The sequence below is a fragment of the Ctenocephalides felis genome, unplaced genomic scaffold (assembly GCF_003426905.1).
Source record: "Ctenocephalides felis isolate EL2017-DRISC unplaced genomic scaffold, ASM342690v1 CF-g0.4_SCAFFOLD_03572, whole genome shotgun sequence".
NCBI lineage: Eukaryota > Metazoa > Arthropoda > Insecta > Siphonaptera > Pulicidae > Ctenocephalides > Ctenocephalides felis.
In genome coordinates this window covers 18,326,381-18,345,640 of record NW_020539726.1, presented here as the reverse complement: position 1 = coordinate 18,345,640, position 19,260 = coordinate 18,326,381, and the positions used below count along the sequence as shown (strand labels likewise).

At 29.4% G+C, this 19,260-nt stretch overlaps 2 protein-coding genes across 2 annotated transcripts in view; one reads left to right on the top strand and one right to left on the bottom strand.

Moving 5' to 3' along the window:
• The window catches only part of LOC113387600 (COP9 signalosome complex subunit 1-like), a 256,475-nt gene that overhangs the window by 174,944 nt on the left and 62,271 nt on the right, over positions 1–19,260 (bottom strand). The window lies entirely within an intron of this gene.
• On the top strand, positions 1,015–17,646 carry LOC113388192 (testis-specific zinc finger protein topi-like). The gene is made up of 9 exons (XM_026625593.1): positions 1,015–1,381; positions 3,656–3,779; positions 4,663–4,732; positions 5,974–6,211; positions 6,988–7,243; positions 8,529–8,714; positions 9,990–10,243; positions 12,404–12,738; positions 17,488–17,646. The coding sequence occupies exons 1-9, from the start codon at positions 1,015–1,017 to the stop codon at positions 17,644–17,646; spliced, it is 1,989 nt and encodes a 662-aa protein (XP_026481378.1).

The following is a 19,260-nucleotide window of genomic DNA, read 5'->3' as shown; positions in this document are numbered from 1 at the left end:
ATAATAAAAAATAAGGAATAATGAATAATATAAACAATTTTTTCTTTTAACTATTAGATTGTTTTTATTATCACATTAATATTATGAAAAAAAAAATCTACCTTTAAGGAAATTATTTTCATTTATTGAAATTTAATTGGAGTTATGTTCCAGGTAAAACATTTGAATATAAATATATATATTAATATTGATATTGTAACCCCAATATGCATATTTATTTTTCAAAACTTTCCTTAATTTTACGCTATTCATATTAGAAACTTAATCGAAATATTAAACTATATCAATAAAATGAAAATAATCAATAAAAATGCGATTAAAAATATAATTAGTTTGTAAATTTTGCAAAAAATGATTTATGTTAAATCAAAATAGAATTGTTTGAGTTATATAATTTTTTTTTATTTATCCATATTATATAACAATCAAAAGTTATTTACATACCCTATGAGTTATATGGCTAAATTACACATAATAATAATAATAATAATCACAGAAAGAAATAAAAACAATAAAATAATAATAATAATAATAATAATAATAATAATAATAATAATAATAAATAAATAAATAAATATAAAAATGGATTAAAAATAAAGAAAAATAAATAAATAAAAAATAAAAGAAAAAAATATAAATTGTAGTAATTGCTCTAATATGCAATTGACTATGGAAAACAATTGAGTTAAATAAATAATATTATTAATTTACATCGTTATTGCAATGGCCACAATGTTTAAAAAATTAAATTCTTAAGTAAAAAATAAATAAATTGAGTACTTAGTAAAATCAAAGATTGTATTTGAATTCAAAATATAACGATTTATTGTAACACAGCCATAGTCCTCGTAATACATGTATTATATCTATACAGGTCTATGGACAAACATCACGTACGCAAAAAAACAAAATACAATCATACAGTTCAATGCATGAACAAAATATTGTAATCGATCTATCGTAAAAACAACAAAATATAATTCAGTTTACTTATTAAAAAGTTTATAATCGACGATGGCGCAGGGTTTCAAACTAACTAGATTTCTAGAGAGTGGGGAACTCGAATGCAAACAAATAATTATTGGAGCAGATGGAGATGTTTCAATCGGCTATGTCCCTGAGAATTTTACTCCCCTGGTGCCTTCTTACCCAGATTGGAGCCAGGTATTCGACCTTTCACCATGTTTCAAGCCTCATAACTTGAATTTGGATGAATATATTGGAGATTTGAAACGTGAGGCTATGTCTGTGAAAATGAGAAATGGTAAGAAAAATATACGTTCTCCTCACGAAATCGCTAGAATGGACCAGGTGTTCGTCATGGGGATTCTGAATAGTAATCCGGAGTATATGGCTAGGAAGGATACAGGTAACGCCTTAGGTAATTTTGGCCAAAAATTATTTTTGCTCATACCTTGCCTTATTTTTTGTGAAATGTCATATCTTCAAGGTCGTTCTTGTTAAACAATGAAAGCAATGATCTGTACTATGTTAAAAGCTTGAAATTACGATATTCAAAATTACATTAGAGTACAAAACAAAATATGAATATTTAAAATGACATTACTTTCAAATGTCAATAATTTATATAATTATTAAATATTATTTTTTATTTATTAAGTCATCAACTATTTTAAAAATAACACATAAACTAGTGGCGTATGGCATTGCGCCTTAAGGCAAATTGCTGGAATTTTCCGTACCGTAACGAAATATTCGAGGAATATTAAATACTTTCAAATAGATTATTGTAAATATTGTAACTTTTATTATTTTTGTTTTATACATTTTTATTTTATCGATCACAGTTTGCTGTGTATCTCTGAAACGGCTGGACCTGTCTTTGGCAAAAATTAATCAGCATACCTCCCATCAGTAGAAATCGAGTGTTTTTCGAACCATTCAAATCGGTTTATCGAAAAGTTGTATCCACACTTACACACACACACATACATTTTTTCTAAGGTATGCAAAAATGTACAAAAACCTTGAAAACGTGAAGATATGCAAAAATTTTTTTTTTCGATTGTTGAACGATTACGATAATACTAGTTATTTTGACACATAAACTAGTGGTGTATGGTATTGTGCCTTAAGGCAAATTGCTGGAACTTCCCGTACCGTAACAAAATAATCGAGGAATATTGAATGATTTCAAATATATCATTATAAATAGTGTAACTTTTATTATTTTTATTTTATACATTTTTATTTTATCGAGCACTGTTTCCTCTGTAGCTCCAAAACTGCTGGACCTGTCTTTGGCAAAAACTAATCAGCATACCTTCCAATCAATAGAATTTATCGAAAAATTGTATCCACACTTAAACACATACATACATTTCTTCTAAGGTATGCAAAAATGTTCAGAAACCTCCAAAAAGTGCAAACAATTTCAACTTCGTTTTTTGGACGATCACAATAATACTAGTTATTTTTAGAGTAGTTTAAAATTTTGCCAGTATTAAATTAATAGTTGTAAGTGGCATTTCGAAAATGTGGAAATCTTATACTTAACCAAATTAATGCTCTTCACAAAAATTTTAGCACTATGATTCCCAATTGATTTCTTTCAAACATACTTATAATATCTGTAATTGTATGAATAATTGTATAAACTAATTTTTTTAACGCATACATTTTTTTCCATTTCGTATTCTAATTTGAGTGTAAACGTAAACTGTAATCAATAGCTTTCGTCACATCTATGTTGTGTTCAAAAAATGCATTTTATTTATGTGTGGACGTAAACCATAATCCGTAGCTACCGACAAAACAGCACAGAACGGAATTGCTTGAGTGCGCAACAAAAAAATCTGAAATTTAATGAATTTTTATAATTCAACCGCATATCGTAAGCCTATAATATTCTAGTATGTTAGTGCAGACAATAAAGTTTACAATTTTACAAAGTTTTATCAAAATTATCAAAACATTCAAGATTTAATTACGATGAAACAGTTTGGCTTATCTTTGTCAAAAACTAATCAACGATCCCCGCAACCAATATTTTTCGAATAATTTTTGTATTTGCAAAATCCGTTCAAAATTGTGTGCTACATCGTGGACATTTTTTTAAAAAAAAATCCTAATAACAAAAAACGGCTCGGCCGATCGTTGCATAAAACTGGCTAACAATAGTCCTTTTCGAGGCTTTTGAATTTTTGAAATTAGTCCAGCCGTTTTTTTGAGAAATCATCGATAATATGTCAAATATTAGTTCACATACACACTCCCACACGAATGCACACACTCACATACCTTTTTCAAAATAATTTCATTCGATTCAGAATGACCCGAAACGTCGAGAAAATATAAAATTAGCGAATCGGATTTTTTTGCAATTACAAACTTCTCCTTAATTTCCTAATTTAATATCATAGATAATTGTGAATATTTTAACAATTTTTATAATAAATTGTATGACTTAATATTTTTCGTAGAATTGTGCATGAATATACTAACTCAAAACGAAAAAAGAATATATGTTTATACTGAAGAAGCTAAAAACCAGTTATTTTGATTCTGTAATGCACATTTTTGACAAACCACCCAACAACCCAGTTGAAAAATACTATGTAATCATAAAAAAATCATGGAAATTTATAGCCATAAAATTTCTAAAGTATTAATTTCTGTTAATTTACTTTAACAGAAAATGAAAATGCTATGAACGATCGTACTGTGACAATTGAAATATTGCAAGATAATCAATTAATGCCACCACCATCTACTACAAAAATAAGTGGAAAACATCGTGAGTCTAAATCGTCACGCAGGTGAGCTTTTTTAGCAAATTTTTCCAATACTAACAAAAATATATCATGATATACAATTTTAATAGAGGATGTGTAACTGTAATTTTCCTATTATTTTATTTGAATTGTTCCAAATTTTTAATTCAAATTTTGTAATCTGAAGTAAAGGTTTTGTGAAACATCACATGCGTTTGCACGGAATATTGAACGTTTTATTTAGTTATTAACTAATAACTAATTTAGTTATTAACTTTCATTTACAATTATAATATTATTAATATTGCTATTATATGTTTCATTTCACTATTTTTAGTATTTTTGAATCATATAAAATTAATTTTATTTGATCATATAAAAAATGCTAAATTCACGTGATATGATGTAAAAATTAAGTTTAACACAGCACTAGAAATTTTATGTTTTGAGTCAATGTTAACTAAATTATTAAATTTTGGAATGATTTTTTTTCATTTGCAATTTCAATTAGTAATGAATTTATCAGATATATTGATGTATAAGGATAAAATATTCTACTATATTGTTGATGATATTATTATTTTTATTATTTAAGTAGTTTTGTTGTTAGATCATTTACATTGGCACATTCGTGCATTATTATTAATATTGTTATTCATTATTTTATTATATATAATAAGTATATAAGTATAATCAAACATCATAATGAAATTGAAGATATATTAACGTAATTTAGCATACAAAGTAATTGTATGCTGAAATTACGTGTAATTGTGTCCAACTTGTGAAAAATCTTATATTGTATATTTTCTATTATTATCTATTTATCTAATAATATAGAGTTTCTGTTTTTTGTTTTTATTAAGAGTTTTTATATATTAATTATTATTCTTATATTATATAGTATAATTTGTTTTTATATTGTTAGAAGTCAAGGGCGAAAATCTAAGAAGAATAAGAAAGATAAATCTGAAAAGTATCGCAATTTGTACAATGAGGTAAATTTTTTCACAACATTTTTTATACATACATATATATATATATATATATATATATATATGTAAATAAATTTATATTTGAAAAAATGTTTTATCAACTTATTCGTCGAAATAAAAAGATAAGTTAGGAAAAAGTAATTTCCTTTATTACATGTTTCGACACTTGATATGTGCCAACATTCAGTAATCACCAGGTCAAAAGCATGAAACATATACATATATTTTTTGACGGAAATTACACAAAACCATAATTGTTCGAAGAAGGAAAATTATATTATTTAAATGCATAATCGAGCATAAAATCAATCTGCTCCGTGAAATTGACAGAACCAATATGAGATTAAATCTTCAGGGCAATACATCAATTATAAAATTGTAGAAATTTATACAATATATATTATTCCTAAACGTTTTCACATTTAATTTCAAGTCATTTTCAGTGGAATGTAAATTGGAATATTCCTAGTTAACTAATGATAATAATAATAATTTAAAACAACAATGCTATACTATTTCTGGTCAATTCAAATAAAATATATTCATATTGAATATTTTTAGAGTTAGGTAAAACATTGCAACTTGTCTCAGCTCTGATGAAAAATTCATCTTTATCAAAATTATTTATTATTAGAATTTTGATGGTACTTAGTACAATTTGGTGTGCGCCATTTATATGCGGTCAATGAAAATACTGAATAACTTGAACAATTTTCAATAAATGTTGGATTAAAAAAACTACGTATGATTAAATGACCTCTTAATTGCGCAAACAATACTTTGCTCTTTTTTCGACATTTTCCATGGCGCCCGATTTGAGTGCACCAAATTGTTTCTTATGGGGCTTTTTGAAAAGCAAAGCGTATTCCAACAAACCGAAAACTTTAGATGCACTGAAGAATAAAATTCGAGCTGACATCACCCGAGATGCTGACAAATGTAATGGAAAATACGGAACAAAGAGCAAAGTTTTGTTTGCGCAACGAAGGATTTCATTTAGTTGACGTTGTTTTTAGAATCTAGGTGAAAAAAATGTGAGGATTTAAACTTGATAATAAGAAAACGTTTTTTAAAATTTATTGAAAATTGTTCAAGATATTCAACATTTTCATTGACATATAAATGCGCACACTGTATGAAAACTCCTACATAACATAGCCTTCCCCATGCCTTCCCATAACATTGGCCTATTTTACAGCAGTGTCTGTTCCTCTTAGATATGTATCTGACTATTTTATTTCTAGAGTTTGAAAAGCGTCGGCGATCCCGAAAACTCAATGCTCTACAACCTTAGTCGCTCCACCACCGAATTGCGGCAATCTCGTCGCAACTCCACAACTACAACGGCTGCTGCTGCGATCGCTGCGGCAACCGCTGTGCGTCAAGAAGAGCGCGTATGGCGTTGTGGAATGTGCGGACGCGTTTTTCCAGATCAGCACCAAATTTCGAATCACATTCTCATAGAACATCATTGCGAGAGAGGTATATATATAATATCATTGTTCATCATTAAAAAAAACAAAATATATGTCACAACTAGTATAGGACAACTAATGGGTTGACTTACAAACAAGCCATATGCATTTTTTTTAACTCGTTTTATTTATCAATCAGAAATACATGAAGATTCCTATGAGCTAAAATGACAATATTCAAGAGCGATGCCTAAGAAGAGCTCCAATGAGATCTTCTCAGTTTAACAATTAATATGATATATTAGACCGAATCTAAGACTAAGTCTAAAGACCACTGTCGTTTCAATCGCCTTATGCCATAAGGTTTAGTAATGTCAACTATTGATGGGTTCGAATATAAGTCCAGTTTGCGTTTGTATTTTTCCTTCAATTCTTTGAACGTTAATTGCATCGTTTTCATGTTGAGGTCGCTGTGAATGGTTTCATTTGTTACGTACACGGGGAATTAAAAATTGTACGTAAAATTTTTGACTGAGTTTTCTGCATCATAGCTATATTTGATTTGTAAGCACATCCCCAGAGCTCAATTCCGTAGGTCCAGATTGGTTTAAAGCCATATGCAAAATGAGTTAATATAAAAAAATACTTAATTTCCTCGTTAAATACACAAGTTTTTAATAAAAAAAGTAAATTTTCGTCGGTGTATATTTTAATCAATTTTTTATATAAACATACACATATACAAATCTGGTAAAAACAAGTATGGGTAAGTGAGGGTTCTACCTTCACAGTATAGGATGCAAATTTATTTTATGTTACATTAATGTAAAATATTATCATTAGATTTAAAAATGGCTGTGACACGGGAAAAATCTCAGGAAGACATGGTAATCGATGACGCTGTAGGTGATAATTCTCTAATTGCATATGATGCTCGTAACGAGAAGGAAACAGAACGAGAAATTGACTTCTTAACTGATTCTGAATTTGTGGACAAATACACTGAGGAGCTTTCTGCTATTTCTCTGCTCCAATGTGAATTTTGTGAATCAGTTTTTACCGATACAGGGACCCTATTTGCTCACACGAAGTGTCACAGGCATGTAAAAAATAATGATAGTAATAAGAAAAAAAATACGAAATCTATGAATTGAGATATTCATAAATTTTTAGCTGTATCTGGTCATACCAATTTGTTCACTTTAAAAGAAATACAAAGTTTTTGCGATTAAAATTTTGTGTGGTTATTGCATAATACGATAAAATGTACCATAATAATATTTTTGAAACAAGAAATTAATTAAAAGATTTGCAAGTATTCACTCAGTTGATAATATTGAATACTTCGAAATCTATCTCATTTTTTCTTAATTTATTTAACTTACTCGTAATGAAAATAGTAAACATCTATTTTTATTTAGAATCTCGAATTCTAGAAAAATATTTGATACAATTACTTATTTTTTTATATAATGATATCAATCAAAAACAAATTAATCTTTAATTTGTTGATTCCACAACTAACATCAAAAACTTTTTATTTAAATTGAACGTACAAAATCTACTCTTTTTTATAATTTTTAAAATTAATCAAATGATAACTAATTAATTAATTAATTTAGTCTATGATATACATATTTGTAATTGATTCTTTTGTATACTACAACGATTAGAAAGGATTCCATTTCGTATAAATTTCTATGTAGGATTGATTATATTATTCTAAATTTTTATCAAATTAGAACACTATAATTTTATTAAAATTTGCTTAATAAATTAACCAATGTTCTTTAGTTGTTTCAAATATTTGCGCATTTATATTATGTTTTATATATTGATATATCTATACGTCTAACTAAACATTTTCATATTCCTTATTGAGACTTATTGTTGGAAATTACTTAGTTTGCCATATTTGCTATATTTATACTAAGGTAAATTTCATCATGACTAAATCCAAATCTATACTTCACATTCTGCTTTCTAATTAAATCAAATTTATTACTTATTTTATTCATGTTGTTGTGGAGAAGGATTAAAAACATGCGCAGCATGAAAATGTTACTTCTAAATCTAACTCTTCCGCTTCCGATGTCGTCCATGAACTACATCCACTGTATTATCTTTGTATAAGAATATCGTCCATGGACGACATACTGTGTACGAATGTTCTCTATGTAGAACATGTTCTGTTGGTCTTTGCTTCGAGATTTATCACTATGGGTTAAACTATTAGTAGTTTTAATCTTTTTGTAATTTTTAGTTTATTAGAAGCTTGATTAATTTTTACACATTTTTATTTATTATGAAAGAAATATCTTAAAATATTCCGTTTATTTTTTTCATATCATATTATATCTTTTATTGTAATGAGATTTTTTCAGAGCCGAAAAGAACTACGAGTGCTTGAACTGCAAAAGGGTCTTCAGTTCCCATGGTCAAGCCATCGCCCATTGGCAAGCGGAATGTTCCCGTACTAAGACCATGTCCACTTTTTCTTTGCACAAATATCTAATGTGCAATATTTGCGAACGAAAATTCATTGGATGGGAGCAGTTGTACAACCACAGGTAATGAAGGAATAAATTTTACTCTAATTTATCAAAAAACTCCAAACACTCTGTTTGACTTTGCATCTAATCCACATCCATTTTATTCATTTATTTTTCATATTTAACACTTTCGGGACGTCACCGATTTCAAAACAATCTATTGTACCGACTGTAAACTTGAATTCATCGTGTATGTTATGCAATTCGTTTGATAAAAATTGTGATTGAAGGACATACGAAGGATTTTGACATGTTTCACAATAAAATGTTGTTGCCCGCCTTCCTCATGGTGCTTTTCTGTCAGAACGGACAATACAATCCCTTTTTCTTTCACTTGCATTTAGAACATGCTACTGATTAGTCAGTATATTTGGTAATTTTTTGCTGCCATAATAGTTTATACTTTTTATTATATTGCCTAATAATTCATTTATAAAATATAAAGTAAAATAATCTATTGGATGTCTTATATTGCTTGGCATTTGTAGTCGGGGTGTTTGTTGATGTATGTCAAACTCGATTATTGAAGGAGAATCGGCACATTCGCTAATGTCTTCCCGCTCTTCATTTATTTTGTCGAACTTCTTCTTCTTTGGCTCGATGGATAATATCATCATCACATTCATCACTATCATCGGTTCAAATAGTAATTTCGTAAAATTTGTATGTACGAATGTCTATTTGAAACTCATCTTCACTACTGCTTAATTCACAAAATTTACCAGTCGTTTTGCCATATTTAAAAGCGCTCGGTCGTTTTAAATATTAAAAAAAAAGACCATATAGCAAAGAAAAAAGCTAAAAATACTACTAAAATAACTTAAATTTATTTTTAAAATACAATACTGTTTATCACTGCTATATGTAATTCATTCAACTTTTCGATGCAAACTGAGTCATTGTTTATAAAATAGCCTGTGCCTCACAGAGTATGTTTGTCCACTGAGGTGGACAGCGGTCCCGATAGTGTTAATCATTTGCAAGAGATCTTCAAAAACATTTTGTCTAAAATATAGATCGATACAGTTATAAATATATTTGTGTTAATACTTGTTACTTAGATGAAGTTTGATATTTTGATATCACTGATCTTATAATATAAGAGATTTTATTTGACGATTCAAAATAGTGCAATAAAAAGGAGAAAGGTTTATTATTGCTATCCTTTACTAAGAGTATTAAAATATATCTATATAATTTCATTAGACCAAGGTTGAGTTTTAGGCGTTACCAATTTGCTCTTGAATGATTATAGATATCTATTACCTATTGTTTGTAAATTATTCCCTTTAGATACAAGAATCGTCACCTAAGTATCAAATTATATGGTCCAGACAATGTAGAAGTGCATCAGTGCGACCAGTGCAACACAACCAGCGAAACTTACCAGCTGCTGATGGATCATCGCTCCAAATCTCATCCTCGTTCTCTGCGCGCTGCTGAGATTGCTAAACGTAACCATGGTCAACGCAGTTTTTTATGTGAAATCTGCGGAAAGGCGTACACCCAGAGTAGCCACTTGTGGCAGCATCTTAGATTTCATCAAGGTAAAGAATATTTAGAACAAATATGCTCTTGAAAATTTTCGAATCATTCATATATAGCCAGTATTGGTCAATATCAATTTTAGCATACAACTAGTGGTGCATGGCATCGTGGCTTAAGGCAAATTGTTCGAACTTCCCGTACCGAAAATTATAATTAAAAAAAAAACTTAAAATTTTTTTCAAAACTTTGAAAAAATCTAATTTTAGAGCTGTTTGAAATTGAAAGAAAATTACTTCATTGCAAAAATAGATTTTTTTTGAAAATTTTGAACCTTTTTCTAAAGCTAGCATTCAAATCGGACACTCAGTTCTCTTAAAAACTGAAATACCATTTTTGGCACTTTTCGACCCGTAGTTTTGAAACGACTAGACCTGCCCTTGCCAAAAACTAATCAGCGCTCTTTATTATAATTTTTATTAATATGAACCGAATAGTTTTTGAATAATTTAGATTGCTTGATAATTTGTATCCGCACATACATACATACACACATGCACACACATCCATTTTTTCTAAGGTGTGCCAAAATGTTCAGAAGGTCCTTAAAGTAAAGATATATACATTTTTTTATTTTCGATTTTTTTGCGATTACTATAAATTAACCTACGGTAAGTTAATTATGCATGTATGGTACTAAGATCGAATCCCGGTCGGGTACTATATAAATATAAAAATGATATGGCATGGAAATTTTTCATTAGTATATGATATAAAAGAAAAAAAAAACAAAAATGAAGAATTTTAATTGGTTAAATGTTATAGAAGAATTTTAAATGCAAACCAAAAATAGATATTGTAAGAAACTGCTAAAAAATGCTATCAAATCCCCGCTCGTAGGAAGTGGTATTTTTATTAAGAAAGAGGTTATGCATGCTAATTAATACATAATATACATTTTAATTTTTTATTTATTTTAAAAACTTATTCTTACAAGGCAAATCTTTCATTTTTCAATGGGCAAATCAGATTATTAGGAGTGGCTTATAATTCACGTTGGGTTCAAATATTAAAACATAAGAAAACTATGTCGTCACTAAAAACTATCATGACATTCTTTATACACATAACTATTATATTCGATATCGTGATACTTTTATAATTTTGTGTTTCAATCAATGGTCAAAATAACTGTAGGCATCTGGAGTGATATCTAAATTATTCTCTTACTTTTTGAATTTGTATATTATACAAAAAAGCTTACAGACTTAAATTACAATATCTTAATTATTATTTAAGAAATTAATTAAAATACGCTTTTAAATGCATTACATTATATTTATTATTTTCATTGCTAGTTTAAATGCATATCATAAATTGAAAAAGCTTTATTATGAAGTTTTGTTAATTCTCCAATAAAAGAAGCTAATTCTCTTAAGGAGTCTATTTTCGTAAGAAAAATTTTGTAATTGCTGTGCGTTTAGGGGATTTGTTTTTAAAACTTTACTACTACACGTAAATGTTATCTATAAGTCGTCAGAAAGATAAACTATTGATTAATTTGTTATTTAACGTTTGTGCGTTTTGTATGTAAAATTATGCGTAAAATTCCTGAACGCAGGAAAATGCGACTGTTAACAGTTTGTACTATCGATAAACTATAGTTGCCATAACATTATTATATTATGGGAGAATTGGCCCTTCATTTTTAATCATGAAATATTATATTTGTATTTTGCTAAATGATGTTTCAAACTAGCATTTGTACAGCATGCATACATTATGGCATTAGCAATTCAATTAATATTGTGTATTTTCAAAAAGAATCAGTTACTTCATTAATCAAAAAAGAATATTCTGAGTAATACTAGAATCTTGATATCAAACCATTTGCTTGTACCGAACGTGGTTGTGGTCTTAAATCTAACGTCCTCACTAGGCTTTATAAGTCGTACAGCAAATGCGACTGCTGATTTCGTACTATCAATTTATACAAAGATAAACCTACTATATAAGGTTGTCAAAACATTTCAATATTATCGGAAAATTGTTAAAGTATGTTTCAAAGTTGCAGTTGTGCTGCATGCATACAATTAACGCCTTTAATTACCTTTTCAATTACTATCACATAATTTTAAGAAAAAATATTTACTTCTTTAATCAAAAAAATAATGTTTTGAGAGATGTTATCTTGAGTATTTAATAATGACTTCTCCCCCTAGGTATCAAACCCTTCGCTTGTACCGAACCAGGTTGTGGTCGCAAATTCACGATTCGTCCTGATTTGAACGATCATATTCGCAAGTCGCACACCGGCGAACGTCCATTCCATTGTACCGAGTGCGACAAACGCTTCTTGACGGGATCCGTCTATTATCAGCACCGCCTAATTCACCGCGGCGACCGGCGCTACGCTTGTCAGCAGTGCGATAAGAGGTTCTATAGGGCTGATGCTCTGAAGAACCACGTCCGAATACATAGTGGCGAAAAACCGTACAGGTGCCCTGTTTGCGATAGGTGCTTCAGACAGAGAGGGGATCGAGATAAACATTTGAAGGTAAGGAATAGCAAAAACTTTGTATTATATTCTATATTAATAAAAGAAAGAAAAAAAATACCACGAACAATTACTAAGACGCTCAAACAAATATTTAAAAGAATTGAGTGAGGAGTCTCCTATTCGAAAATTGAAAAAAATTACCATACGATCTCAAATAAAATGCAAAAAATAAAAAAAACAGATATCTCATTGAAGATAAACTCTTTAAATGCATTTACGACCAGCATGTTGTCTTCAAAAATTATATTATTTTGATCGGCTATAAATATATGATAAAAGAATCATTCTGTATTTGTGTTAGAATAGTTATGCACAAATTAAGTTTTTCAATCATATTTATTTATTTAATGATATTATAATCAGTCTCAATTGTTTTAAGTCACCTTAGATTCATTGACTACCAACAACATAGACTTTTACTATTTATTAAGGAAAAATGCAACTTACAAAAACCATTATGTCAGGCCTGATTATTTTGTATTTTTTAGCTATTCCCTCTTTAATCTGTTAATACGTCAGTATGTCAGTCCATAGATTTCTTACTAAATCATTAGAGTTTAGGCATAGGACATGACTGTACATAGTTACAATCATGCCCTCACACCTATAATCCTAATTAGGTAACAATAAATAAGGTGATAAGTACATTCTGTTTCATTCGGGTAGTTAGTTATGTTAATATCCATAGGTAATTGCATGTTGTTTTTAGAGGTCGGGTTAAGTTAAAGTAAACTATTTCATATTCGTATACGCAATGCTAAAATATAACGAACGGCTGTCATTGCAATCCCATGAAGAATGGCTTGAACTCTTCTTTGTCCCAATATTGTACAAGAAAAATTACATTGAGGTGCAAGAACACACAAAGATACTAATTGTTAGGAAGACTGTTTACAAATAAATAACTTGTAAATCTAAAAAGAACAAGTCGTCACTTTATCGGGCTCAGAACTGGAAAAATGGTCTTTAAAACAAATGCAATATCTTTTTTTACCGGTGGATCACTTGGTTTGTTTTCAAAAGTTGTTAAATTATACTCTAACTTCTATAAAAGTTGCAATCAATAACATTTCACGAGTTTCTATTGTTTTTTTCTTGGCTTCGACGAGCAACCCTGTAGTTCTTACAAAACAATATGTGTCATTCTGTCCATTGTATAAGTGTGTCATTTTGACCGATAAAATGAGTAAACAATGAAAATTCCATCAAACAGTGGCGGATCCAGGGGGGGCTCACGGGGGTCATGACCCCCCCCTGAGCCTGTTTTAGGACTTAGATAAAACACTAATTCAACAACAAAATTACTTCATAATGATCTTATTTATGTATTTTGTTACCAAACATATTTTACAACTCAAATATTTAACTGATTGTAGACGAATGGCGGAATCAAAAACCCTAAAATTTAAGGATTTTATAATCGTATTGCGAATATATGTTTTATTACAGTTTAGGAAAAAAAATTCATTCAAAAATCAAAAAAATAAACTGATTGTGAGTGGCTCTTATGCATGAACTTTCAGTAATCCTATTAATAGACGACTTAATCAACATATAAAATAGTGGTGTATGGCATAGTGCCTTAAGGCAAATTGCTGAAACTTCCCGTACCGTAACGAAATGTTCGAGGAATATTAAATGTTTTCAAATAGATTGTTAAAAATACTGTAACAATGTCCAATATTTATAAAAATTATATAAACTGAATTGCAAAGTTAAAACTATTTATTTAAAGTATATAAGTTTTAAACTTAAGTCAGAATTAAAATTAAAATCTGAATTATTTTCGATATACAAAAAAAATAAATTTTGAAAAAAAAAATTGAAACAATTTTTTTTCAAAAGCAATTATTTTGTCAAAACAAACAGAAAGTTCTTTGAATCATTCAAATCGGTCGCTCAGTTCTCTCAAAAACTACCATTTTTTGCACATTTGTCTCTGTATCTTCGAAATGGATGAACCTGCCTTTGCCAAAAACTAATCATATCTTCTCCCAATCATTACAAATTGGATGTTTTTTATGTCATTCAAATCGGATGCTCCGTTCTCTCAAAAACTCGATTTCTATTTTCTGCACTCTTTGCTCTTTATCTCCGTAACTGCTGGACATGCCTTTGCCAAAAACTAATCAGCTCATCTCCCTATTAATAGGAATCGATTGTTTTTTGAACCATTCAAATCGGTTGATATGTGCGCCCTAAAACGTGGACAAAAAATGCGGACATACAAAACACACACACACGCACATCTATTTTTTCTGAGGTATGCCAAAGAGTTCAGATATCTTCAAAACGTCGAGAAATGCAAAAAATCATTTTAGATTTGAATGAATTTTTTTTGCATTTCTCGACGTTTTGAAGATACCTGAATACTTTGGCATACCTCAGAAAAAATTGATATGTGTGTGTGTGTGTGTATTTTGTATGTCCGCATTTTTTTGTCCACGTTTTGTCCATCGCTGTAAACCATTTTGAAGTGAGAAACTATTGCAATTTTTTTCAAATATAGTAGTGATTTTTGAAAAATGGTTTGCATAATACACATTGATGGAAAATAATCCAAAACTTTAATTATCATAAGTAAACCACTTGTCGCAGGCCTAGTTTAGTACGTTCATTTAGAGCAGAAACTCTATCGCCATGTAAAGTTTCACTTAAATCGCAAAAAAATGACAACCTATTATGCAAAAGAAACGACTTGACCGATCTTCGCCAGAAACCATTTATTTCCAAATGATATCAATCGAATAGTTTAAGCAAAAACGGCTAAGAATTTTTGACAAAAACATGGGCGATAATTTTTGCACTTTTCTGCCAATAGTAAAGAAACGAATCGACCAATTTTCTCAAAAAACTAATCAACGCAAGCGCTTATCCAGTTTCATTTTATAGTTTTTGAATTTTAACATCGGTTCAGACGAGAAAACGTCGAGGAAAGGTCAAAATTTGACTCACGTCAAAGACGCAGATTATTTTTAAAAAAATACACATATATAAGGTTAGGCGGGTCCAATTTAACTTTGAGCAATTATATTGTGAAAACTAAACAAAAAACATAACAACCAATAGGACACATCAAATAAAAAGCATCTGACTATGTTTTAGTCTAACTTCCAGCTAATTCATCACTGTAAAAATGTGTTTTTTTCTGTTTTTTAAAAATTTGTCACTTGGTCTTTTTTACCCCATAGACGGGGTAAAATCGGACGGCGAGAGGACAAACAATCCAATTTACTATTCTTAATTTTAATGGGGTTTAGCTACATTATTCAACCAATGAAAAATATGAATTTTATAGATACATTTTTACAGAGATAACTCTATATATAACCTTAATTTGATATTTTGTCCAAAATATTCACCAGCAAAGTTGAAATAAATATTTATCTAATTTATCTCTTGTAAAAATGCTTCTTTTAACGTCGTAAGAATCAGGGTGATGGCTGGTTGTACATTTTTCCTTCCACTTTCAAATATTGTTGTTAAGAAATCCTTAACTTTACTTTAATCCTTAACCTCCTTGAGATATCGGTGGTGGACCTTTTTACCCGCGAAGCCCCGCTCTATCTTATATGTATATATATATATATATATATATATATATATATGATAAATATATATTAAATTTGTTACATACTCATTGAGGACTATAAAAACTTTTCAATTATGACCCCCCCCTGACGCCGAAGCTGGATCCGCCACTGCCATCAAACATATGATAATTGCAATAAACTTGTTTAAAATTCTTAGTATAGGCATAAGTTAATTGATCTCAATAGAAATAATTATAAATAACAATAAACAAGACCCTAAAAAATACGAAAAAAACACCATTAAAATAAAAATTTGAAGGCGCGATAAACGTTTGAACTGAATACTGCATCAAGACTGTAATAATGACACTCAACATCTGATAGCACTGATATTATGACTTTCGTCATGTAACAAGTCAATTTGCAAATATTGCCACTGTGTTATTTTACCATATTGTTCGTTTTTTCTATACTATGCAATTCTCGCCTGATCTTGAAAATATAATACTCTAATGTCGTCACTAGTACATAGTTACACTACATATTATCAGACTTCATGAAAGTTTCATGATAATAACTATATTTTCAATAAAGCAGTGATAAACAATTTCATATTGAGAAAATTTTAATTCACTAAAAAAGTTTCAAAAAGCTATCCGATATGCGAATATAATCGACACAATCAATAATAATTAAGATTTAGCATTTTTTTATTGCAAAACTATTACTTTAAAGCGATGAATTATTATAAGTAAGTTATTTTTTGTAGGAATAGATATTTTATAGTGTTTTTAGGACCATACACTTTGTTATCATACAAAATTTTATCAAAATGGTCATTTTTTTCCAACTACTAATTCCGAAGCAATGGCTATAGACCAATGATTAAGACTCTTAACCGATATTTATCGAATGGTTTTTAAATTTTCTAATGAACGCTATGGCATCTACGTGCCATATGCTTCTACTTTACTCAATGCGCTTACTCAAACTAATTTGATTTAAAATACTTAAAGAATCAGTTAGTCATTGCCTTGACAGGTATAATAACTAAATTCAAAATAATTAACTTTAGAATTTGAATGCAATGGCATTCATGTCATTTTGCATCACAATGAAATTGAATGCTGTAGCATTCACATCTGCTAATATGTTAAAATTTTATAAGACCATATGAATCGACAAATTGAACAGTTATATTTTGTGCTTCTAGGTTCGTCATGGTCATTTGGATGAAAGTGGCCACTACGGAAACGGACAAGATAGTCCTGGACCTCTGGACCAGCAAATGTATATACGCAATCTGCCAGCCATGTTTCCGATGTCCATGTATCAGTTCGCACCCGAACATAATGTGGGCGAAATGTATTGAAGTGCGAAACAATGTTGAAGTGAAGAAATCACGCCGATTACCACTTTAATAACCGACATAAATCCGATTAGGATTATATAATGTTATGCGGTTGGATCGTGCTCTGATTACATAATGCACTGATGAATCGATATCGTTTTGAATATCGTGTAGTAGTTATTTAATGAAATTATGTATTTGTGGTTTTTAATAAACTGTGCTTGCGTGCACGTTAATCTTATTCAATAATTATGTGTATGTTATTATGTCTTCTAAATATTGAACATTATTTTTCTATAAATGCGGCAAAGTTCTAAGTAGTGAAATTATAATCATACAGAGCTAAAGATAAAATTGATTATTCCTTTAATTTTTTTTCTAAATGTTTAACTTAAATCAAAATCAATTTAAAATATATTTTTCATCAAAACTTGTCTACTTAAACTACGTTGCTTCATAAATGGCAACCGAAACGGTTGTTCTAATTCTTCGAGACAATTTGGTTATTACAGTTTCTATAATACTGATGAATTTTTTCAATGCTGGATAAGCCCTGTTATTACTTGGAAACTTATTGCTAACTATATTTCGAAATAAAAACTGATATAAGTACTGCTTGACATCAGGCTGTCCGAGGGAAATATTGAACGTGGAATCACTGATTTAAATCCTATAACTCTAATTACTAAATGACGGAGATACTCATTTAATAATAAGCTAGAAGATAGTTTTCAACTTTTATGGAAAGTTTTGTTAAAAAAGTTTCTAAAGTGGCTTGGTGCTAGTTTGCAAAAAAACTTGGCACTAGATTTTATTTTCAATTTGACTGAGTAAAAGAATGTTTTGTTAAAAAATAGAGAATTATAGTTTTATGTAAAAAAATATCTTTTTGATAAAAAAATCCAAGATAATTTGTTTGTGTTAAACCTCAGATTAGTAAATTATCATCAAGAAAACTTGATTCGAACATCATATGCATATTTATTAGTGTAGGCATATATAAAACCCAGTAATACCCACGTTTATACTTGTTTATCTATGACAATTCTCTCGAAAGACTAATTTTATTTCTGTAATGCATTTGATATCTATAACTTTAATTGGGAATTTGATACCATACCGCTTGATATCGAGCATTTTACAAAGTTCTCAGAGAGCACTGTTTGTACTAGAATCCTGTATATCGACAATGCCTAATATTTCCAAATAACCTGGTTCGTTAAATACTAAAACTGATTATTTCTTCCCTAATTTTTCACTATAAATAAAGTATTATAAGCCATAGTAGAAGATACAATACTACAGAACGGAACCAGTAAAATTCTCTATTAAGTGCATAACTATTATACCATAATGGGCTCTAAAATTTATGTAACTAGTGGTCCATGGCATGAAAACGAAATTTTTTAAAAAACCTTTAACCCTCCGTCGGGCGCAGCCGATCTGACAGATACAGGGCCAACATTTTAGCATGTTTCTTCATAATTTGATGTCATCGAGATCTCCATATCTCAGTAGCCTCGTTATTTTATGTCGACTATTTATTCGTCCATATTAGATTGTCTTTGGACTTCGCATATTTTGCTAGTAGCAACTTTGTTAAAAAAAAAAACGCACTAAGCCAAATTCTCTTTG

Bases quoted from the DNA above. Each gene is read 5' to 3' on its own strand.
- LOC113388192 (XM_026625593.1), top strand. From the start codon at position 1,015: ATGGCGCAGGGTTTCAAACTAACTAGATTTCTAGAGAGTGGGGAACTC. The intron at 3,780-4,662 runs GTGAGCTTTTTT...TTATATTGTTAG, and splicing joins GAGTCTAAATCGTCACGCAG to AAGTCAAGGGCGAAAATCTA. The intron at 6,212-6,987 runs GTATATATATAA...TATTATCATTAG, and splicing joins AGAACATCATTGCGAGAGAG to ATTTAAAAATGGCTGTGACA.